The sequence below is a fragment of the Penicillium arizonense genome (assembly GCF_001773325.1).
Source record: "Penicillium arizonense strain CBS 141311 chromosome Unknown PENARI_contig003, whole genome shotgun sequence".
NCBI lineage: Eukaryota > Fungi > Ascomycota > Eurotiomycetes > Eurotiales > Aspergillaceae > Penicillium > Penicillium arizonense.
Genome location: NW_019173280.1, coordinates 2,139,061 through 2,162,299, shown reverse-complemented (window position 1 = coordinate 2,162,299; position 23,239 = coordinate 2,139,061). Strand labels below are relative to the sequence as shown.

Below are 23,239 nucleotides of genomic sequence, written 5' to 3'. Positions count from 1 at the left end.
CCTTGATGATTCAAATACGTTAATTACCCCTGCACCCCTATCTGTTTTAATACTCCCAAACGTGACCCCCAGCACCGTGGCCTGCTGGTGGTCCTCCCCATTCTGTACATAACTTTTTACATTACCATCATGGCGGTCAGAATGCATTTTGTTAAGAGCTTGATTTGTGATTTCCTCCGTGTGGCGGATTCATGTGGCCATGGCAGGGTGTCAATGTATACTATATGTGAACTATGAAACAAGACATGCAACTAAATACATCGACTCGGTCTTTGGAACATATTATAGTGCATAGCTATGTAACAAGCCCAGAGAACCCTAAGGCAATCTCCGAATAATCACACCCCGCGAGCCATCAGTGGCATGGAACCCATTCTCAAGCAAGTCACGCTCACAACTTGGCCAGACTTCTGCACTGAATTGACCCGACTCCATAGAGGCAAGTGTTTCAGAAAGAGCAACAACCCGCTTGGCTTGGACGATATCCCCACACTCCAGGACGGTAATCTTAGCCCTCAACTTGAGCGCCAGAGCGAGAATACGGTGATAGAAAATGTCCTCAGGCCTGCCGTGTTCATCTCCAGTGACCAATGATGGAGGCACAAGTGCCATCTTGGGCTCAAAGAGCCTTACACTGCGTGCAGTGGTCCCGTTTCCGAATTCACTCTGGGATATGTAAGGTGGGTTGGATATTAAGAGATCGCAGCCGCCAGTTTGATCTGCAAGTGAGGAACCCGATTCCAGGTAATAGGGTTGGAGGATTGAGTCGATCGATAGTATTGAGTCATCACTGCCATTCCCCAGGACATTGCCGCGGTGGAAATGGATATCCGTTGATGCGCGGGATGTCAATTGACCCAGTTGCAGGTTATGCTCGAGGTTCTTCTGCGCCAGACTCAATGCTAAGGGGCTGATGTCTATCCCTGTAATTGACAGTTTTTGGAAATGAGGTGCAAGTAATGCGTGCAGCAGAAGTGGTATGCACCCTGTGCCTGTGCAAAGATCAATTACACGCAGGGGTCTGGCGTTGCTAGGTGGTCTTGACTTGTCACTAGAATCCAGGGCCATCTGGCGGACTAACTTGGCCGCCTGGTATGTATATGATTCAGTCTCTGGCCTAGCGAAGTTAGTGATAAGTATCGCTGTTTGAGAAATGTGGACATACCTGGGAATCAAGACACCCTTTTTGCAGAGGATTTCCAGATCACCAAAAGGTTGGTCTCCCAGGATATATTGCAGAGGATATCCTCTGGATCGCAGTTGACACATAGATCTTAATCGAGTCCTCCATCCGGACCTGGATCTTGAAAGCGACTTGCTATCGCGAACTGCCTGTTCGCGTAACCAGCGAAGCTCATTGCGAGCAGAATCGATAGTACGACATTCTTTGAGAAGTAGAGGAAGCAGGTGGTTCTCTTGGTGAGCCTTTAATATCATAGAAAACGGTATACGAGGCATTTTGGAAACTGGGGATAGATCGAGCTGACCACAGGTGTCAAATCAGCTTTTGTGCCAAGAGATGCGGGTCACCCGAAGTATAAAGTGACTGCATCACGTCAACTATCTGCCACATGCCCAGATGTCCTTTGGATTGGATACTTTTTAAATAGTCTTCATTTCATAACACATACTAATGGGATAAACAAGAAATAAATCCAGGTATAGCCAGTCGGACTCCAAATACACCACAAAATGCAACAAAATCAAACATCTAAACAAATGGGTCCATAAGCAGATCTTTTACAGGGCCAGCAGAGCTCCAGCGCCGGCAATTCCAAAAGCCAGATGCTTTGGCATAGCGGTCGCCTTTGGCACAGCCCAATTGCCAGTCTCAGAGATTGTGGTGAAGATGCCTGATCCTCCATCTGGACCTCCAATGCGAGCCCCTGAACCACCGATAGGCGCGGTAGTCACTGCATTCGCAACTGCGGTAGCACTAGGAACCGAATCTGTGCCAGTTCCGATTTCCAAGACGTTATTCTCGGTGGAGTTGAAGTTAGTGTTGGCAAGAGAGATCTCGTTGTTAGCCAAGTCGTACACCACGTAGGCACTCCGCAGGAAAGTGTCTCCCAAAACCGAGGTACTGCTTCCTGCAGGAACAATACCAAAGACACATGCTCGCTGGCCGTTGCGGAAGAAGAGATCACCCACGTCAATAATCAACTCGTTAAGTCCCACGGTAATCGTTGGGGACGAGAATGTGTAGGAGATATTGACATCCCTCGAGGCCATACTACATTCAATATAGCCAATTCCACTGGAGGACTCGTAAGTAACCTGCAAGTCGCTATAGATATCCTCAACAAGGGCGTCTGGGAGATATGTGAGGGAGCTTCCTGAATCCAGGAGCACGCCTGCAGGGAGTGCACTCGAGGAGTAGGCGTGATGACCCGACGAGTTCTGGAGGCCAAGTCCAGTGAGGGCAATGATAAATTCAGAGTACTGTCCACCGACCTTCTCAATGGGCAGGGTCTGTAGCGTGCCGTGGAATTTCGCGGTGTTGACTCCGCCGAACAGAATGGAGCCTGTGCTCGCATCCAGATCATTCAGCCAGAGACTGTATGCACTGGATTTGATCACACCATTCTGGACCATTGCTTTGGGAAGGTTGGCATAAGCCGAGACCCCGTTAGTGCCAACCTGCACTTCATTTGAAGCATACCCAATGCCTAGTACACCCTCTGAACAAACTGATTAGCCGTGTGACCACTGAACTTCGACAGAATATCACTCACGTGAAGAGCCGGAGGAAAAACCAACACCAAACTGGAAGTCCTTGATAGTGGTTTGTCCGATAGTGAGGGTATCGCTCACATAGTCACCGGCGGCTCCGGACCCATCGGCATAGCTAATGTTGAAGTCTGACGACACGAAGGAATATGAAGAAGATGAACTCGAGTCGTAAGTGCCAGATGAGCGGCAGGCATCGGCAGAGGACTCGCAAAGGGTCGAATTTGGGGTATTGCACCATAGATCACTGCTTCCCGTGTCGATGACGAGACGCAAGCTCTGTTCGGGAGTACCCAGAGTGATATTACAATAGTATAACGTTTCCTGGGCAGACACATTAGCGGTGAGATATTGAGATGTTCGCACATGTCATACCTCATTATCTAAAGATTGAGTGACAGTTGAAGAACGCTTTCTCCTCCGATCCCTGGTGACTGGATCAACAACATCTTTACGCTGAATGTCCATTTGCACCACAGCAGGATTGTCGCGCTGGTACAGCGTCAAGCCCCAGGCTGGCATAAGGCTGGCCAATAAGATCCATGTGTGCTTCATTGTCGATCCAAGAATGTGAGAGATCTGAAGGTGTGAAGATCTCCAAAGATGAATTCGAGGAAGAAAAGGAAAGGAAAGAAATGATATCCGATGGGATTCACGGATTCACCAAGAGTGGACCAGAGCATGCGATTTTATGTACACGTTTCCTATAACGGGTAAGGCGTTGTCGTCACTAGTCTACGATGTGACCTCGTACCCGCGAGATCCGAGTTGACTATAGATCTGACGCTTGATACAGACTAATGTATATACTACACGCTACACGCTACACTGTACACTATACACAGGTTCATGATCTCTTGTCTTTGGAACCCCACTCAATCTACAGAATACTCTGAATACTCTGTATATCTCTAAATAATAATTAAGAAAGTTAAAAAAAAAAGTCGCATGCAAGTGGGGAACACGAAAAGGATGACGCGGATGGATGACGCTCCACTGCCCCAGCCTCGTTCGGCTTCGCAACGCCACTCTTTATGTCCGAACCACTTTTGGGGCTGTCGGCACAGGTACTTCGTAAGGCAACTATGTTATTGTATACTATTATACATATGTTATAGCCTACAGGCCCATCGCATCACGGATTTGCCTCATGGTCACCCGGGCGTTGGCACGCGCGGCTTCGGCTCCATCCTCTGCGACAGATTCCAGGTAGCCGGTCTTGTCGTCCATGAGCCCAACGTATCGCTCTCGAATCTCCTGAAGATGGAAGGCAATTCGGTCACCAACATGCTCCTTGAGCGATCGGAGGCTGGCGCTGTGATATTCAGTGGCAATATCCTCGCATGATACACCCTCAAAGTGGCTGAGGATTTCAATCAAGTTGGATACTCCGGGCCGACGGGCAGGTTCATATGTGATAGACGGTTCCGAATCCGTCAGGGCAACCTTGACCTTCTTGCGGATGACATCTGGGGAATCGGTGAGAATGATTCGGGATCGCTCGTCAGCGTGTGATTTGGACATCTTGGATGTCGGTTCCTTAAGGGACATCACCCGTTTGGCAGGGGCTGGTTTAGTTAGTTGCGTGTTCATACTCGCGCGAAGGTTATTTTCTTACATATCAATGCCTCTGGGATAGGGAATATGGGGCCATAAAGGTGGTTGAAACTGTTAGCAGTATATCTGGAGAATTCCAGGTGCTGTCTCTGGTCTTCCCCGACAGGGACATGAGTCGCTCTGGTGGTCATTAGCAGAGAATGGACAATGACAAATGAGTGGCCTACCTGTGTATAAGAATATCCGCAGCCTGGAGCACCGGATACGAGAAAAGTCCAAGTCGCAGCTGTGCTCGTGCTGTCTGGTCATCAAGCGTGGCATCTTCTGGCAGCTGTAGTTTGGTCTGGAAGACGTCAATCAATGGCCAGAGTGTATAAAAGCATGATGAATTACCTTCCACTGTGTCATACGCGACAGATACCCCATAGAAGCCACTGTGCTTAGAATCCACATTAATTCTGTGTGAGCTGGTACCTGTTACTAGTCAATGTAACTTCTGATCGGCTGGCTCTTGACAACTTACGGCAGACTGGTAGAATATCGTAGAGCGCTTAGGGTCCAGCCCCACGGCAAGTAATGTTGCAAATGCCTCTTTTCTCCATTTCTTCAATTCGGCTGCGTCTTGCGGCACCGTCAATGCATGGAGGTCAACAATAGAGAAAAACAGCCTGGTTCCTTCGGTTGCGTTTTGCTGAAGTTTCACCCATTCATTGAGGGCTCCAAGGTAATTTCCCAGGTGCGGAACTCCAGTTGGCTGGATTCCAGAAAATATAACGGGCTCCTTGGCTGGGGATTTGGGGCTTGAGCTGTTCCATCGGTGACATCTCCTTGGGAGAAGGGAGAGCCCGCTTGGGACATGAGTATGTTTCCCACCTAGGGACCTAGATGAGGTAAATCCATGGCGAATTGCATTGGCACACATCTTCAAAATATGAACAGATGTGAATTGGAATTCCCAAGTGCAATATTTCGCAATTCAGTAGCCCCCGATGGTCCTGGAAAAAACACGATACGTCACGTGATTGATATCATACATTACCTCGTTTACACTTAAGACTGCCAGTTGCTTTTTATTTTTTTATGGTTGCATATCTCGCAATATTTCCATTTACATCAGTATTCCAAGTTAGATAAGGCTAGGTCTCACGGAGACAAGGTTGTGAGACTTGGAGATCTTCAAAATATGTAAACTATGTGAACTCCCATTATGCATCTGGGGTCGAATAGGATAGTAAAACAATAAAGTACATGTGGCCCATATCAGAGCTTTTGAATCAAAAGGAGACACAGAGCATGCAGCAAAAGGCATCGAGTCTAGATGTTCACGGGTATATGAATTGAGCTGTAGATTACCCTGCCATCTATACGTTCTTGCGCTCTGCAAACCGCTCGCTGTCCAGGGTGTCGAATATTGTACCCGGAGCCGAGTTGTCCTTCCGCTGGCCGAATTGTGCGAGGTGAGGACGAAGAGACTCTTCGACCTCGGAAAGAGAGGTATCCATATCCCTGGCAACATCTGATGTGGAATTGATGATTAGTATCCCGATCACTAGAGAAATACAATAAGAGTGACATACCAAGACTCTCATTCTCCCACACATTTGCCTTCATACCGACACCGTAGAAAGCGTGCTTCCGGAGGAAAGCAAGCCAGGCTTGCACGGCTTGCGGGTTTCCATCCTTGATCTGTATCAGTCGGCGAAGGGTGATTCTTTCAAAGTTCTCCTGGCTTTTCTTGTGCACAAAGTTGCTTCGGGGTACAGTCCAGCGTTCGACGATGCGAGGGAGAGGCACAGGTCCGGACACGGGGAGGTTGAGGTAGTAAGCGGCACGGATAGCGAAGTCTGCGAAGAACTCGACATTGCGGACACTGTAGGATCGCAATTGAAGATCGCAAACAGGAAGACCGTGTTCTGCCTTCCTCCGGAGCGGCCGTAGGTATATCGCTTGCACACTTCGCGGCAGTCGGCTTTCCTCGCCGAATGCTCCTAACCGTTCAGCCCTAGCGACATTGTAAGCTATGGCCTTTACCAATTGGCTTCGAGTCATCCATCTCCAACACTCACCATTCCTTCACGCGTGGTTCGGAGGATTCGTTATCTTTGGCTGATCTGTAACAATTCTTCATCAGCCAACAAGCCAAATCATCCAGACTTGCATGTCTTACGTCGCAGTGTCAGCCGCGGGGGTTGTAGCAGCAGGGGCTGCTTTAGCGGGTGCCGCAGGGGTGGCTTGCTTGGGCGAGGCTTCCACGGGAGCAGCTGGTGTAGGGGTTGGCGTTGGGTCTGCTACGGGTGTCTTCTCTTGCTCCGGCGGAGTCTGGGTTGGGGATGATAGAGAGCGGAATGGCACAGACACCTGTCCAGGAGTTGTCAGCGTAGTACCGATAGACAATTGGGACAATCGCATACCCTGAGGCGCTTGCCCACTCCAAGTAAGGAGCGCGACGCTTGATATGAGAACATAGTTAATCGTAAATTAAGGAAGATCCGTTGTTGTTGGCGATGGGTTTTTTCGGGAGTGACCTAAGGCGGTGAGGATCGCTATAGAGACTACAGTACAGACTATCTTCCTAAGGCTTTGTGTAGAGTATTGATTTGCTGAGTTCATGGATGTAGAATCCAAGCTGTGCATATAATGCACTTTTGTCGGGTTCAATTTCTCTACTTTCTCTACTGTGGCCAAAAAAACCCCTAAATGTACTCCGTCGCGGTCTCTCTATATATACTCCCAGTTAGACTGCGTAGCAGCACAGGAATCTTACAAAATCACACACTTTGATGTAGATTGGAGAGTTCACCAGTATCCTATCTCTTATTACGATATACTGTTTCTATAATTATGCTATTCACACCGACGAGCCCGTCGTCCCAGATAAGATCAGAATATATAGCACTTTCATAGACAGCACACACTGCATCTCTTCCAAGTACATAGCTTCAGTCGACTTACTTAGACTGCAAATGCCGTAGAACCAAAGCCATTCATATGAAATATCTGTTATCACAGTCCGTTTGAGCCCCGCCAAGCGAATGGGACCATGTGACTCCGCACCTCTTACCCGAACAGAACTACGCTATTCTTTCTATATTTTTGACATTTGACCTGACCATAGCAAGAATGGCAGACCTGTCCTCGTTCCAGCGGGCCAACGAAGCAGTTGCCCATCTCAGAAATACCTTGCCAGAAGGCCTGCAAAAGCCGCAGGTCGCAATTGTATGTGGTTCAGGACTAGGAGGACTCGCAGATACGATTCACACTGAGCTACGAGCTGAATATGACTACGGATCTATTCCTCATTTCCCACGCTCAACAGGTTAGTTGCCTTCCTTTAACCGGGACGGTGATTTTAACATATCACAGTTGCTGGACATGCTGGGAAACTGGTCTTTGGGTTCCTTGGCCAGAAAATCCCTGCAGTGTTGATGGTTGGCCGTGCCCAGTAAGCTCCTACAATCTGTCTGCTTGCCACTGCTGACCTTGACCTAGTTACTATGAGGGGCACTCGATTGATCAAGTGGCATTTCCAATTCGCGTGTTCAAGCAGTTGGGAGTTGATACGGTTGTCCGTGAGTTATACATGACTCTACTGTCATGGGAAAACAAATTTTTATGATGTATGACAGTGACGAATGCGGCCGGAGGCCTTAATTCTGATTACTCCGTGGGAGATTTGGTTTTGCTGAATGATGCAAGAAACCCTTGCCTAAGCTATTGCGGGAAATTGCTAACACTGATTTACAGCACCTGTTCCTAGCGGGATTGGCAGGAACCCACCCACTGAGGGGACCCAACGAGGAAGAGTTTGGAGTACGTTTCCCGCCCTTGTCTGACGCTTATGACCTTGAGCTGCGTCGCCATGTGCATCAAGCATGGAAGACAGTCATATCCCCAGAAAGCAGCAGAAAGTTGCACGAGGGTGTATATGCATTCGTCGGAGGCCCCACGTAAGTAGACTCCTGAAATGTTTCAATCCCTGAAATTTGGTTTCTGATGGCCTCAAGTTACGAAACGAGAGCCGAGAGCCGAATGCTTCGAATGCTCGGGGCCGATGTGGTCGGCATGTCCACAGTACCTGAGATTGTCGTCGCCAGGCATTGTGGCCTCCGACTGCTTGCCTTCAGTCTAGTCACCAACAAAGCCGTGTTGTCTCCTGTTCCTAGGGGAGATGAAGATCTTCTCCAGGGCAAAGCAGCAGATGAGCTGACTGCCATACTGGAAGAGGGCAAGGCAGGCCATGAAGAAGTCCTGGAGGCTGGCCGTGCGGCAGCCCTTGATATGCAGGTAAGAGAGATCACTGCACTGTAGCCCTAATGCCAGGTAGCACAAGCTGACATCGAGTTAGAAATTGGTTGTCCAATCCCTGGTTAATGCCTTTGAGCAAGCTTAAGAGGCGCACATAGACGTTCAGGCACATAGACGTTCAAGCACATAGATGCCTGTGCGCCCACAAATGCGACGGGTGGCCAGTCATATGAATACATCAAGGGATGACGAACCAAGTCCAGAATACTGGAATGGCCAGGGTCAAATGGTTATTCCTGGCATATTGTAAAGAGGGCAGAAATGGAAATTTCACTTGTTTTTCCGACTTCTCTTTGCCTGCAGGTCCTTGTAAAAAGCCTTTTTACCGCTTGTCTTCGTGGCTTGGATGTCTCTGTACTTGGACTGGAAGCGTTTGTTGCCGCGCTCGACTGCGAGGGTCTCCTCAACAAAGTTCTTCTTGCGATCCTTCTTGGCAATGCGACTACTGAAGAATTCAGTCGGGCCCTGAATAATGGTTCCGACTTGAGAAAACTCCGGCGCTTTCGCTCTGCCATTGTCCTTCTTGTAGTGTCGCTTAGCATCAAGCACAGAGCGCATCCGGATAAGTTGCAGATCTCTCTTCAGCTCTGGTGTCATTTCTGTCTTCGGGAGGTTGAACCACTCAGGTCCAGCAGTCGGCTTATCCTATCAAAGGTGAAGAATGTCAGCGTTTGGTCTAAAACATGATACACCAAAAAAGAGATAGTAGTTGTGATGAGTGCTCAGAGTAACTATGAAAATGAAGCTCTCACTAGTGCAGCACAGCCCAAGACGGACTGGTTACGCTGCATCAAGCGCTTTGCGTTGGGATAATTTTCCTCATAGCACGGGGGAAACAGAGGTGGGGTGACTGGTAGACTCACTTTATTTGATTTCTTGGTTCCAACGGTGTGGAGTGTGTTGGACAACGCCTTCTGCTTTGGGTCGGTGATCTTTGCTTTTTCGACAGTAGCAACATCATCCCCCTGCTTAACATATGGCTCAAAGGAAGACCCGGCTGATAATTTGGGAATCCTGAGAGCTGTAAGATCGTCGACGGTGGTGCTCACAGCACCGGGACCTTGCAATCGGGTCTCTGCTTCAAGCAGAAGCTGCTGGATCTGATCATCAGTCAGATCCACATCCTGGTGGATGTCTGTTGAGTCTGCCATCCCTACTGATCAGGGAGGATAGCAAGAAACTCGAGGAGGTAAGGTGAGCGGAGGGAATTTATATTTTTCTAGCTTTGCTTGTTGCTTCTCGGGACCGGACAAACGTTTATGAGAAATTTCTGCTTAGTGCGACAGTGGACCTCACGTGAGAAGAGGGAACTCGGTACTAAGTATCAGATACAAAGAGTTGGCCTGTGTCTAAGGGTAAAAAGTAAGTACTAGTACCTCTGTCTGATGTACTCGCGATACAGCTGTAGGAAAGCCTCGGAGCAATCACCAGTAAGGTCTAGGTATAACAATGTATACAAATGTTACTGCTTACCTGTACTTTTGAGTGTCGCGTTAAATCACTTCCTTCAAACCAAATAAGAAATCAGACATAAAAACTGCCTATTCGGCCCTATGTAGATGTACAAACGTATCCAACTAAATACGCGGAGGGGGCCCCCGGAAACGTCAGACAGCTGAGCACCTCCATGCTTGGCACCCTACGCGCCTCGACACAACAGTCCACTTGTCTTTGAGGATATTGAATGTTCTCTCTGTTGACCATATAGCGGCGCTCATTTCCCCCTCGGTTTTGCAATCTTCGATTCCCTAAACGCCCCACGTCTCCTCCCGGTCACGCGTCGCATTCCTCCGCTTCACCGTGGCTGCCTAACTTGCGTTGGCCTCAAGACGCCGATATCACTTGATCACAAAGAGATAATTCGCCATGGAACCAGCTCCTCAAGGCGCTGGGCAGCAGGGCAGGCAGCCGCAGCAGCAGCCTGTCTATGATATCAGGAATGGGGGTCACTACGGTAATTAGGTCCCAACATGATCATTGCGCGACGGGTTCCATGAAGAATCAGCTAGCTTGGTTTCAGTCACTTGGACACGAGAGTTTAAATAGGTACTGACTTCTCATGAATTATAGGGGCCAGTGCAGCGGTATGTTCACCACTTTGAGCCGCACGCGGCTTATCTTCCATGATCACGCGAAGCATCCCGGGCTGGACAGCAGCTAACTTATATTTACAGCTTTCAGCGCAAGGCTATGCGCCAGTTGCCGAGTTGTACACTGGTACTTGGGCCAACGTAAGTTATTGGGCCCAATGGATGTCGAGCTTTGATACTTATCAGAACTAGGTGAACCAAGGTCTCCAGGGAACCGCTCGCGATATCCTCACGACCTACTGGCAACATGTCATCAATCACCTGGAGTCAGACAACCATGACTACAAGATCCACCAATTGCCGCTGGCTCGCATCAAGAAGGTGATGAAAGCGGACCCGGAGGTTAAGATGATCTCCGCAGAGGCGCCAATCTTGTTTGCCAAGGGCTGCGATATCTTCATCACTGAATTGACAATGCGTGCCTGGATCCATGCCGAAGATAACAAGCGTCGCACCCTGCAGCGCTCAGACATTGCTGCCGCACTCTCCAAATCGGATATGTTTGACTTTTTGATTGACATTGTGCCTCGGGAAGAGGCAACTTCTCATGCCAAACGGTCAAGTCAAGCTGCTACCGCTCCTGGTCCATCTGCCGCTCCTGGTCAACTGCCATCGGCTCCTCATGGCGTGCAACCACACCAGCACATGGGCCCTGCGGACTACGGCACCCTTGGTCAGCACTCTCTTCAAGAGCAGGAGTACCGCCCACAGGCTGCTATGTATCCAGGTACTGTTCAACCAGACCCGACTGCGGCATATGGACAACCCCAGTCCCAAATGTTCGAGGGGATGTATGCCTACCCGCATCTACCTCCTCAGCAGGTATGTACCTATATAACCCTCATGCTTCTCTTCAGCGCACAGACTAATGGCTCTCAAGTGAGTGTTACATGAATGCATTCTCTATTTCGTCATTTTAATAGTTCATGCGCGTTTTGAGGCGAATACTGGGCCTTTATTGTTTCTTTTTCTCTCTCTTCCTTTCTCACCGGGCAAAAGGTACGGTGGAGCCCTCAGTCGGGTGCAGAACCAAATCCTCTCGCTGGCGATCTGTTCTTTTCAATTGCGGACTGTCTGTGTGTATAAAAGCTTTGTCTCGTCAGGCGAAGCCTAGCAGCCGCCGTATTCACCTGGCTACGCCTTGTCTGTTACATATTGGGGCAAGCATAATATCCCACTAGAGAATGAAGGTGATTGGGGTTTCACGATACTGAATGCTTTTTTCCCTTTCTTCCAGCTTCGAGATTACATTCACTGTGCTTTATGCCTTTAAATTCATGGTACCAACCTACGAAACAGAAATGTCTACATTTAAGATAGCTATCTTGCAAATATTCATTTCAAGACACCTAGGATGTACATTGCTTCTTTGAAAGGGAAAGGTCCAGTTTCAGGCATGATATGATTTCATCTGCATTGCTGTATTCCCCATGTTCTTTGACAGAGACTTCCTCCGTTGAAGCAAGATACTCAACCAGTTTTCTTGAACCGTGAAGAAAGCGTCGCAAACTTATCCACCTTGGTGGGTGCTTGGACAGTGCGAGTGAGCCTAGTTGTAGCAAGTCAGCAAATATCTGAAGAGTGAGACGCAACATGGTAACGTACTTCTCAAGCAGGATGGGACCCTGCATGGCATCAACACGTCCATATTTCTTGTTTCTCGTAGAACTATCATAGAATTCATCCGCATTATCCGCTTGCATCAATTGCACCGTTTGCTGCAGTTCGTCGAGATTTTCCCGAAGGATTGGAACATTCAAACTGTCAACAAACTGAGCCAGATATTCAACATCCTTGGCCAATGCTGCCACTCCGTTGGGATTGATTTTCCTCACGTCCGGTGAGAGTGGTTGTGCCTAGTTGGCCAGTCAGCAAAACCTTGTTTCGGTGATGAGGATACAATAACACACCAGGATCATATTAGCGGCATGGCTGAGGGCGTCAAAGTAAATGAGTTCTTTGATCTCAGTCGGTAGACCCAACAGTGTCGAGTTCATGATATTTGAAAGGAATCGAGTCAAGGTCTGCATGTAATTGCTGGGCTCGGTAGGAGGTGTAGGGGACATCCATTCGTATTCCGCTGTCTCAATAAGGTCGTCGATCTTGGAATTGACAACCTCGAAGATGCGCTTCTCAGCAGCCTTCTTATTACTCCTGAACTTCTCCGTGGCCCTCAGAGCAATCGAGGTACCCGTGGAGTTTTGTGACCGAGCTGCTGCCAGAAGGAGTTCCAATTCGCGACAAGCCGCCTCAAAGTGTTCCAGGTTAATGAGGATTTGAACAATTTGACCGAGATATTGCGACGAAAGACGCTCCACTAAGGTGTCACAGACTCTGTGTGAAAGGAGGTCATCCAAATCCTGTGGACTCAGCATCAAACTTCTTCATCCTGACTTTTGTTCTTTCACAGACTTACATTTTTCAATGTCTCATCGATCACATTTGTGTTCGCGAAACTATCGTTGGCGAAGTAATAGAACTGGTTCAAAAAGTTACGGATATCAATGCAGCAGAGTGGATACATTCGGGAGAATGGCAATATGCAGGGGAACCTAAAACATCAGTCAGCCACAGATGAAGATCAACCGGTACGGACTACAAAACGTACACTTCTTCCTCGCGCGATTTGCCTGGGTTGTACCAGCTCACATTGAGCACCTTTTCAAGTTCTTCTGGAGTTTGTATAGGCATAGGCATGTAGTCATCCGTTGTAACAACCTGGCAGCGTCAGTATAACTGACTAAATAGTGCAGACAGCTGGTCTTACCTCCTGAAAGTCGTCACTGAATCTTTTCTTGAGAAGCTCGGCATATTTTTCGAAGAGCTTCAATGTAAAGTCCTCAAAGACACGCACAGAAAAGTTCCACGTCTATTTAAAAGATGTCAGATATGCGAGCTTAAGTTTGCCCAGGGGGGTTACCAACGTTCATGGTCTGCATGAACAAAGCAATCAGGTTCTTGATGTCGATGATGATTTCAGCATTATCGACTTCGGGAAGTGCTTTCGATATCAATTTCACAGCCGCTTGGCACATTGAATCCCACAACTCATCAATCTGATTTGGTATACATGTTAGATTAATATTGGCGAGGGAGTAGGTTAGAGGGGAAGGACATGTCACTTACATCAACGGATGATCTGAGGTCTGGTGCTCTTTTCATCGTGGCCCGCTCAACAATGGCAAACCCAGCCATCTCCTCTAGGAGATTGTGCAGACTGGAGCCATCCTCATCCATTAGGGTAACGGAAGACGGAAGCAACAGGTCCTTTTGCCTCCGGCGGGTAGTTGCGTACTCTGTTCGAAATTTATCCATATGACCCAGGGACTGGTGGATATGTAGGCACTCGAACAGCGGTGTGAAGTCAACTTGTAGGTCTTCGTTCTGGAGCAAATCATATTCCTCATCCTCATCGGATACTAGTTCTATCGCAGAGTTCAAGTTGAATTGCTCGAGGTAAGGGATCTTCTCTGCCCTTTGCTTTTGCCTTGATTTGCGCTGATCCGTGTGGAAAAGGGCAATTTCGCCGAGATATTGGGACATTTCCCGAATCCGGTACAGCCAGGTATTGAGGTCTGACATCACTGCCTCTGCAATGGCTCTTTGCGTTGCTGGAACCGAACGCTGGATCATGACTGCGATCTTGTATTGTGTTACCCCCTTCAGATGGACATTTTGTAATTCTTCCAGCGCCCGGAGCGCTGCATAGTGGTTCTTCTTTGCCAAAAGATCATGGACTTGATTCGCTAGGCGCAGAACTTCCAAGCAGTCTTGGATGGCACGAAACGTCTCGTCAATATTCTGTCGGTGGCCTCGGGACTCCACCAAAGCTTTCTTCTGTTCGGCCAAGCGCTCAGTGCTGGTTTGGATGGACTGGTTTAAGTCCAGAATCTCTCCCGTTAAGCTCACAGTGCCCTCCCGAATACGAAGCAGTGAATTGACAGATGAGACAAACTCCTGGTGATTTGTGTTGCAGATACTCTCTATCTCAGATTCCTTGTCGCCAGCGAATCTGGAAAGTGACTGCAGAAGCTGAGGGGTGCGGTTACCGACGCTGTAATCCCGAATCGAAGGGATGAGTTGGTCGAGGTAGTCCGTGTCAGAGGGTGAGATAATAATCTAGGGGCGAGGGGTCAATCGTCAGTCTAACGAACAGCATGCTGGCTCTTACCTGGTTCAGGACGTGTGGCTCATTGAGCACTGGAGCCAACGGCGCCATGGCTTGGCTTCATATCCCGGGAAATCCAAGATCCAAGTTCAAATTCGCACGGTGCTGAGCTTGTAGATAGATAGATTCAAGGCTGATATTCTGGGGGAGGTCTGACGTCCTCGGGCGGTCTGGTTCTCTGCCAACAACAGAGTTGACCGCATTCAACACGCTAATCAAATCAAGACTAGCAGGTCACTAGCGTGAACCTTGCGCAACGACATCTATACTTCGAAGTATATACTTGCTGTGAAGATGATGCCAATTGTGAATGGTTGGTATATGGCACTCATGATTGATAATATATCATAACACTAATGGAGCACGTGCAGGTTGTTTCTGCTGCCCTTTCTGTCCCCTGCCAATTTTACAGGAACCCAAACAAATGAGCCCTGGAACCCATAAGGTGATAATCCTAGCTTTGCTGATAGATAATTTCATTCAAGCTTATATCTGATTATTTGAACTGACTTTTGGTACAGTGATATACAGAACTTTTACAACTTTGTGTTGTAAAGCATGGTTGGATTTTGTACCAGTAGCACTGGTTTAGATGATCAGTTTCGCCGAGTGTCATGATATCCAAGCCGATCTGTGCAGCACTAGCTAGTCACCAAATATCCATTACCATGATTGGCCAAATCAATTGCCTGTTGCCAAGGGTATTGCCTAGAGTGTCGCGGCGGAGTCAGGGCAAAGTGTTGGGATGAATCGTCGAGGGCTCAAGATGAGTCGTCGATGAGTCGTCGGTCGAATAGCTTTTGTCTTAACGCGGACAATATATAAAGTCCACGGAAGGCTTGACAATTTCTTCCCTCGTCGATAACTCACGCTTTTGACTCGTCTTATCTTTCCATTCGAACTTTTATCTTGATATTCAAAGCTAGTAAGTTGTTCAGGTTCTTCGTTTTCTCTCAAAGCATTTTATGTCTTGTCGTTTTTACCTTTGTCGGCTTACCCCGTGGCTTTGGCCTTTGCCCCGTGGTTAAACTCCTCGAAACCTCGTCACTTCCTACGCAGAAACTTACGAGATTTTCGAGCTTCTTGTTTGACCTGTTCTCTCATTTCAACATGATATGTCTACCTTGATACTTCCCGAATACGCGGAAGTTTGTGAAGCCTGTTCGAGCTCTACATCATCCATCACATCATATGTCACTGCTTCAAAAAAAGACGAACAACCATGCTCAATTTTTCCTTACTATATTTGACGATGCTAACCTTGTTGGGAACAGATCTGAGCTTACGGACAGCATGTCTGATCCGCACTCCACTCAGAGTTCGTCTTCGGACCAACTCGCGGCCTTCAGTCCCAATACTGTTGAGGCTGCCTCTCAACGAACCCCGATCGCATTCCCTGGAATGTCGACTCTTCGGTCTGCGTAAGAGGCTTCAAGATCAATTGTTATGTCCAGCTCTGAATACTAACCTCTTTTTAGCGACCCATGTGGCGGTTGGCCCCAGAGAATTTTCTCACCAGGAATGTCTGCCCCGGGCACTGGCCTGTCTCATTCTCGTGGTGCTTCTATGTCTGCACTCCCTGCTCCGGCTTTTAGTATCCCGCCTCCATCTCAATATTCGCCTGCGCAAACCCAGCACTCATTGGCTCATACTAAGTACAATCCTCAGCCTCTGTACTCGCCTACCCACGCTGGCCGTCCAGCCTACTCGCCGTCTCGAGTGGACTTGCCCAGCCCGCTAAACCCGGACTTCTTGACCCGTTTGTTGGCTGCCTCTGCTGATCAACCTGCTGGACTTGATCCAGTGTCGCCTTTCCCAAGGAACACCAGCGCCCCTAGTCAGGGCTTGGCTCATATTCTGAATGGCCTGCCTCCCCCCGTTCTCCCTTCGTTGGCCACTGACAATCAGCGTGGCTTCATCGTCAACGGTGTTCCTACCAACTCTACTCATTGGTCGGTGCTGGAGCACTTTCTTGTGAGTTGCAAAGCAAGGTTAATCATTCAATGAACCAATGCTGACATTTTGAAGCCTGGGGATTACCCTTCCGTCGACAGTGTTTATCTCAGAGACCTCCAGACCCAAGGCCGATTTTCAGTTCTGTTTGCCGATCTCCGTGACGTGACACGTTCTATTCACCGACTCAGATACATTCATCCTGAATGGGTTGTGGATCCTGCCTCAGCTCAAGATATTGCGAATCTCACCAATGAATTCGACATCCCTAGCACCTCAAACACGAACGATGGCATACTTATGGTAACTGTTCGCGCTAACGGTAACCGCCTGACCGAAGATTATCATGATCTGGTGGAGCGTCTAGTTCGTTCTCTTGGCGATGTGCGATTGTTTCGGCTCTCCGAAAGCGGATCGGTAGCTCAGAAGTATAGAGTCGAATTTTACAGCACACGCCATACTTCTTACGCTTTTGCCTGTCTTAAAGGGTTCAAATATGAGGTTTGATCTTTTGTTTATCGTTTGCGCTCATATCCCCTTTGCTCCCATGTTTCCTTTGCTCCCATGTTTCCTTTGCTCCCATGTTTCCTTTGCTCCCATGTTTCCTTTTCTCCCATGTTTCCTTTTCTCCCATGTTTCCTTTTCTCCCATCTTTCTTGATGCAATCAATACGTCTCGAAAGTACGATACTAATTTTGTTCTTATTTAGTATCTTACATTCTATGCTTCCTTCAACCGTCCACAGGATGAGACCAACCGGGGTTTCCACCCTCGAACCCCCAGCGTGAGCTCCCAACATGTTCCATTGACTCCGGACTTTGTTTCCTCGAGCAGCGATACCTCTCCGAGCAAGGAAAGCTCCAATGGCGAAAACAAGATCGATATGGACCTCATTCACCGGGGCATGGACGTCCGCAGCACAGTGAGTTCTTCCTCTCATCAGACTCGAGGATGATTTTAATATATTCCTCCTTGCAGATTATGATCAGAAATATTCCCAACAAGATTACTTCGGTATGCATTTTCTCTCCCCGTCTTCTTCCTTTCTTTTCTTTCTTCTTTTTTTTTGGCCAGCCACAAATACTGAACAAGTGTTCTCCCAACAGGACGAGCTTAAGAATATCCTGGATGAATCAAGCTTCGGAAAATATGACTTCCTCTATCTGCGCATGGGTAAGTGATATCAACGGCGTTTCTCTTGGTTAGCTACTAACTTATGACTACCAGATTTCAATCATGGCTGCAAGTAAGTCCGAGATACTCATGTTCTTTCGGCTAGGGTCTTTTTTTCGAACACATACTCACCTTTGCCTTCCAGCGTCGGTTACGCCTTTGTCAACTTTGGAGATGTAGGTCCTTCCCCTCCTCTCCACCTGTGCTGGTCTCTGGTACTAGGCTAACATTTCCCAGGCAATTGATATTGTTGACGTGAGTACTACAATTCAATTCATGACATCTGCTTACCATACTCCTCCTCTTAGCTCATGTTGGCTCGTCAGGGCAAGACCTGGTTTGTTTGCTCCCATCTGATTCCAACCAGTGCATGCTCGCTGACTTAATGGTAATTAAAGGCCCGATTGTCTTTCCGAGAAGAAGGCAGAGATCTCTTATGCCAGTTTGTATTCCCTCCCTGGCTGACAAGAAAGGTTATTTGACAAACTTCATTAGCTCTCCAAGGAAAGGATGTGCTCGTTGCCAAGTTCCGCAACAGCAATGTGATGACCCGTCCTGCCAATGAACGCCCTCGTGTGAGTTGCAATCCACCTTGACTTGTTACCGGTGCTAATTTATATGAATTGCAGTTATTCCACATTGGCGGACCTCGTTCCGGAACCGAGGCACAATTCCCACCTCCGAATGATGCCAGCAAACTTCGTCGCTCGGTTGCCAGTACTACCCAGCAAGGTAAGGCCTCTCTTCCTTTGACCTCTGAACTTGAATTGACCCTTGTACAGGCCTCTTTGCTCCTCGTGCCCGAGATGTCGCTACTCCAGTTAGTGGCAGTCGCAGTCGTCCCCGAGCTCGCGCGCAGTCCTTCAGTCAAAACCTCCGGTCTCGACCCTTCCTTCGAACTCCCCGAGGATCAGTTGGACAAGCCATGCTGAACAGTGATGATGATTTCAGCTCTCCCATGCAACTTGATGATGATCGTTCCATCAAGACAGAGGACGAGTAATTATTCTGCCCAGCACTGAGGCTCGTGCCTCCGGTCCACGTCGGCAACCTGCAGCATGGCCAACACTATTGAAACAGAAACGAAAGAAAAAGGACAAAACACAAAAACACTCGAAAATCTCAACAAAACAAGCAGTCAGACAACGAAGTCTCCCTGAAGCACAGGAAGGCGGAGTTAAATTCGAATGCAAACTGAAGGATTTGGTTGAGAGCGTCCGGGATATGATATTCTGTCGTGGAACCTGGAGGAGAGGGTTTTATCTTCTGACGTAGAATATACGTTTGCACCCACTGAGTACTTTGTTTTTATGAGAATTGAACTTATCTGCCAAAAAAAGGGAAAAGATAATACCAGTTCAAAAAACGTAGGGTACGTAGTCGGGGCGGGAAGACTTTTCCTCTCAGATTTTGTCTCCTTGGCAAAGCCATGGACTCCCAAGAAATCCTGGCCATCCACTCAATACTCCATTTGATCTTTCATCGTAACAAGAATCAACACCATGGCGCAAAGTGGTGGAAATGGCTGTCGGTCTTAAAGCGCGCCACCCTGGATCTCGCCCGATCGGGCGCGCAAGCTCACCTCGTTCACATCGTCCCGCGATGCTATGTGTACGCATTGCCTGGCATTTCCCTTTTCCCAAATCTCGCACTGACATTTATCCAGGGCATTTTCCACGGTTGTTGCTGACAACCGGTTCTCTTCACTTGGGGTCGTGCTCCTAGCTACGTTGGCGCGACTGTCCAAAGTGACCGGAATCAGTCAGGAACTGAAGACTCAGCCCGGGGCAATTAGGCGCAAGAAGACAGGCCCTGTCGCCAAGGAAGATCTCGGGGAACGAGTGATCCGCGTTGACGAAGCACCTCTCGTCAAGCCAGTCAAGATATCTCGACCTGAGTCAGTACCCGAGCCCGCAGAGACTGATTTGAAACGAGCAAAGTCCAAGAAGTCGAAGAAGAAGAAGAATGCTATTGATGATTTATTCAACGGTTTGTTTTAAATGGTCTTATATCCTGTACAGTTACGTTTGGTTGGGGGGAGTTTAATTGCCCAAGACTTGTATTTTTATGAAGCATGCATGCGATATCAACTTATGATTTATGTCACTATCGAGATACAGAGAACAAGAGTTCACCAAGTATATTCACGCCAACATGATTGGCAGTGGCCCATGCCATACTGTAGAGATACTTGGGGGAGAAGACGGTCCAAATGAAGAGATGGGTCCGTAGCGCAGTGCAGGCAGCCATGACAGAGGCCAACGACATAGCAATGTGAAAGGTCAGCAATGTCAGATGATCTTGCTCGGGCCTCTTCGGCCGAAGACGATGGCTTTGTGAAGCCCACCAGATAGGGCCCGCCCAGTTACTCACAAAGGTGAGAACACCCACGAGTATCACGCTGTAGCTGCCGACGCCATTGTAGGCACTGGCAAGGTCCACCGAAGAGATTGCATTTGAGCCGCCAAATGCAAAGAATGTCATGTACTGGAAGATCAAGGTCGTGATCGTTACTTCGTTTCCCGTGAGGTTCATTGCAGAGATAATGCTGGCCTGCACTCGAAAGATCAAGAACAATGGGACATTCGTGGCCCGAGACTGTGTCATTAAGAAGATGTGCAAAGCTTCATGGATAGTGTGGTGGGACGCTGCAGATTCAGATCAGTCATGTAAAGCCAGGTTCACGGGAGTTTGGGGTTCACAAAGCTTACTTCGGGTCGCTCTTGCTGTCATCCCTGTCAAGAGTGCCAACAGAATGACAACACCTATCCCATAGAAGACAATTCTGGCGTGTAAGACCAATGAGAGGCTGTAAGGCCATTTCTCCACAAGCTGGGAGATAAAAGTCCCATCAAGAAGTTCGGGGGACTCCGATGCCACAAAGTGCAACTTGAATGTAAAGGCCAAGACGGCAAGAAGCAATGCACCTAGCTGTGGCAGTCCAGATACTGGTAGATTCCGGAGAAGATGAATACCGGCATCTGCATAAGCGAGTATGAGAAGGCCCCAGAAGATATCAGGATTGCGTGGGAAGAATGTGCGAGCAATATCAGGCTCGGCCGCAAACTTTTGTCCTGTTTGGTTCCACCGTCGAAGGAGTCTCTGCGTAATCGCAAATACAATCATGTTGCCATTTCCGGACCAGAACGTTAGTGATTGAGTCCGTTTGTGTGAGTCCGATCTTGCAGACTCCGATCTGACATGTAAGTAAAAAGTCCACCCGGAACATATCCAATACCAAAACTGTTGCTCTTCTTCCACATAGCTGCTTGCAAACATCATGAGCCCATAGGTGATGACCATGAATACCAGAAACAATCCGGAAGATATGTGCCGTTTGCATTCTGCGTAGGTGAATGGAAGAACAGCCAAAACAGCAATTCCAGTGACAAACAGGCCTAGGCAAAGCCTGTAGATATTGTAATTGCTCGCAGTGCGACTCATGATGTCCTGGGCAACCTCTGAGAACTGTAACAAAATCGGACCAATGGTGGAATAGGAATCCTCGGGGTCAGCACCATCAGAAATGAGTTCCTGAATTCGAGCCCATGCACATTGAGCAGCCTCAATGCCTGATTCGGCCCCAGAGGCACAAGATTCGATGCCCTCGGGACCAAATTTCGTCCCAGGAAATGTTGTCTTGAGAGTGTTCAGCAGCTGTTTGGCATTTTGATTTAGAATCTGAAGTTTCTGAGAGCCTATGTCCGAGTCAGCCTGGGTCACTTTCTAGCCTGTGTATGATAATCAAGTGCATACCATGTTCCCACATCTCCAAGAACTCAGGGATGAATATACCTAAGCTATTCAAAGGAATGGGGAGCCCAAGAAGTCCCGCTAATGTCGGAGTGATGTCTGCTTGCTCAACTGTCCGATAGTATTGCAAATCATCAAATGGTTCCACTGGGCTTTCTCTCCGGCCACTCAAAGCCTCGAATTTTGGCGAAATAAAGACCAAGGCAGGTGAAGTCTCTCCGGCTGAGGACCCGCCGTGGTTTCCAGCATCATTCATGCCGTGGTCTCCACACAAGACGAAAAGCGTAGATCGAAGATGTTGCTCGTTTTGCATCGCGGTATATATCTCTGTCACCACGGAATCCATCTCCTGCTGTTTCGGTATCATGAAGGAACTGATAATGGGTTAGTGATCAGGTACAAAGGCGTGAGGATTGGCAGATACCTTTTGGGGCCCGCCTTATGGCCTATATGATCCAATCCCAAGTAATGCATGATCAAAGCAGACCAATCACTCTGAGCGAGCTCGGTAGGAACATGCCGAGTCACATTATGGTCTACTTCGGTGAAGTCCTGTAAGGATTTCAGCTTCAATACTAAGGTTGCAAGACCTAGAGAGAGTACAACTGACCGACACGAAGAAGCTCGTGGTCCCATCAGCCCGATCAAACATCCCAGGGAAGAGTTTGAGCCAGGTGTCGTCCCCGTACATCACCAGTCGTTCCCCTCTTGCTTTCAACTGCGCCAACCATGTGTCTTGGAACGCCAAGGTTGATGAAGTGTCTGACTCTGCAATGTTTAGAATCACATCTAAGAAAGATGGAACTGAGCCGGTGGTTATGGCTTTCAAGCGAGGCATTGTAACAGTTGGAGAGCCCGCATAGGCCGTAAATGGTAACGCAGCACCAGATCGGATCAAGCTATGTTTGGTTCAGTTACTTATTCTCTGATCACGGTGTATGGCTCTGACCTTTGTGTAAACGAGAATCCGGAGTCATTTGAATATACAAAGTCACTGATATCACATTAGCTCCATACAATATTGGTGTTCAATACCGGTCGTACCTCCGCAATGCATCAACCACCATGAAAATGACCTTCTCAAACACTGCCGGTGCTGCATGCTCATCCCCCTCTTCAAAGGTCGCTAGTCCAGGAATCAACGGTTTATATGGGAAGAACCCGGAGGAGAAGGTCAGTATGCCCACGGGCACCAACAGATTGGCGATTACAGTCGCCCAACTGCGGAAGCCCACCATTGCCAATTTGCTGCGTCAAGGCAGTAAACACAGACACCAAAGAACTAAAGAACACCGAGTCGAAAGGACATAAATGTCCAAAGGGGGGCAGAATTGTGTTTACGATCGACGGGCATCCCCACACCGCCTTTAGTTCCAGTGTACAGAGTATCCCAACTTATATTTACGCAATTTCCTCAAAGCTTTCAATGAAAGGTAAAGTATATCATGAGGCACAGACTATGAAACATATGTATGTGGATCGCAGGTGTAATCATCAGTGAACTCCCAAA

The 23,239-nt window shown here is 48.2% G+C and overlaps 9 protein-coding genes across 9 annotated transcripts; 3 read left to right on the top strand and 6 right to left on the bottom strand.

The window, feature by feature from the left end:
- Window positions 1-318: 318 nt before the first annotated feature.
- On the bottom strand, window positions 319-1,458 carry PENARI_c003G12333 (N5-glutamine methyltransferase family protein; the record flags this gene model as incomplete). Its single annotated transcript, XM_022628853.1, has 2 exons — window positions 319-1,117; window positions 1,166-1,458. The coding sequence occupies 2 exons, from the start codon at window positions 1,456-1,458 to the stop codon at window positions 319-321; spliced, it is 1,092 nt and encodes a 363-aa protein (XP_022491536.1).
- Window positions 1,459-1,740: 282 nt separating this feature from the next.
- On the bottom strand, window positions 1,741-3,285 carry PENARI_c003G00309 (pepsin-like aspartic protease; the record flags this gene model as incomplete). The annotated part of the gene is made up of 3 exons (XM_022628019.1): window positions 1,741-2,681; window positions 2,736-3,054; window positions 3,106-3,285. The coding sequence occupies 3 exons, from the start codon at window positions 3,283-3,285 to the stop codon at window positions 1,741-1,743; spliced, it is 1,440 nt and encodes a 479-aa protein (XP_022491672.1).
- Window positions 3,286-3,849: 564 nt separating this feature from the next.
- On the bottom strand, window positions 3,850-6,752 carry PENARI_c003G07167 (uncharacterized protein; the record flags this gene model as incomplete). The annotated part of the gene is made up of 10 exons (XM_022628505.1): window positions 3,850-4,298; window positions 4,349-4,467; window positions 4,515-4,630; window positions 4,681-4,761; window positions 4,811-5,041; window positions 5,655-5,803; window positions 5,865-6,289; window positions 6,354-6,398; window positions 6,455-6,645; window positions 6,699-6,752. The coding sequence occupies 10 exons, from the start codon at window positions 6,750-6,752 to the stop codon at window positions 3,850-3,852; spliced, it is 1,860 nt and encodes a 619-aa protein (XP_022491966.1).
- A 655-nt stretch (window positions 6,753-7,407) lies between these two features.
- On the top strand, window positions 7,408-8,677 carry PENARI_c003G04128 (purine-nucleoside phosphorylase; the record flags this gene model as incomplete). The annotated part of the gene is made up of 6 exons (XM_022628278.1): window positions 7,408-7,603; window positions 7,651-7,729; window positions 7,777-7,852; window positions 8,032-8,234; window positions 8,292-8,571; window positions 8,633-8,677. 6 exons carry the CDS (start codon window positions 7,408-7,410, stop codon window positions 8,675-8,677), a joined length of 879 nt encoding a protein of 292 aa, XP_022491562.1.
- A 185-nt stretch (window positions 8,678-8,862) lies between these two features.
- On the bottom strand, window positions 8,863-9,743 carry PENARI_c003G01646 (Fcf2 domain-containing protein; the record flags this gene model as incomplete). The annotated part of the gene is made up of 2 exons (XM_022628109.1): window positions 8,863-9,237; window positions 9,456-9,743. 2 exons carry the CDS (start codon window positions 9,741-9,743, stop codon window positions 8,863-8,865), a joined length of 663 nt encoding a protein of 220 aa, XP_022492099.1.
- A 2,409-nt stretch (window positions 9,744-12,152) lies between these two features.
- Window positions 12,153-14,901, bottom strand: PENARI_c003G02728 (Rab GTPase-binding exocyst subunit SEC15; the record flags this gene model as incomplete). The annotated part of the gene is made up of 9 exons (XM_022628183.1): window positions 12,153-12,231; window positions 12,288-12,538; window positions 12,593-13,042; window positions 13,099-13,234; window positions 13,291-13,400; window positions 13,450-13,551; window positions 13,607-13,738; window positions 13,809-14,801; window positions 14,854-14,901. 9 exons carry the CDS (start codon window positions 14,899-14,901, stop codon window positions 12,153-12,155), a joined length of 2,301 nt encoding a protein of 766 aa, XP_022491334.1.
- A 1,242-nt stretch (window positions 14,902-16,143) lies between these two features.
- On the top strand, window positions 16,144-18,979 carry PENARI_c003G05822 (putative meiosis protein MEI2; the record flags this gene model as incomplete). The annotated part of the gene is made up of 14 exons (XM_022628404.1): window positions 16,144-16,271; window positions 16,329-16,824; window positions 16,879-17,169; window positions 17,513-17,725; window positions 17,782-17,817; window positions 17,910-17,976; window positions 18,031-18,049; window positions 18,122-18,152; window positions 18,214-18,231; window positions 18,285-18,313; window positions 18,375-18,418; window positions 18,472-18,551; window positions 18,606-18,708; window positions 18,759-18,979. 14 exons carry the CDS (start codon window positions 16,144-16,146, stop codon window positions 18,977-18,979), a joined length of 1,776 nt encoding a protein of 591 aa, XP_022491996.1.
- Window positions 18,980-19,405: 426 nt separating this feature from the next.
- PENARI_c003G01999 (uncharacterized protein) lies at window positions 19,406-19,976 on the top strand (the record flags this gene model as incomplete). Its single annotated transcript, XM_022628139.1, has 2 exons — window positions 19,406-19,587; window positions 19,643-19,976. 2 exons carry the CDS (start codon window positions 19,406-19,408, stop codon window positions 19,974-19,976), a joined length of 516 nt encoding a protein of 171 aa, XP_022491588.1.
- A 106-nt stretch (window positions 19,977-20,082) lies between these two features.
- las21 (mannose-ethanolamine phosphotransferase LAS21) lies at window positions 20,083-22,967 on the bottom strand (the record flags this gene model as incomplete). The annotated part of the gene is made up of 7 exons (XM_022628774.1): window positions 20,083-20,624; window positions 20,688-21,674; window positions 21,733-22,103; window positions 22,154-22,281; window positions 22,340-22,628; window positions 22,679-22,723; window positions 22,774-22,967. The coding sequence occupies 7 exons, from the start codon at window positions 22,965-22,967 to the stop codon at window positions 20,083-20,085; spliced, it is 2,556 nt and encodes an 851-aa protein (XP_022491814.1).
- Window positions 22,968-23,239: the final 272 nt, after the last annotated feature.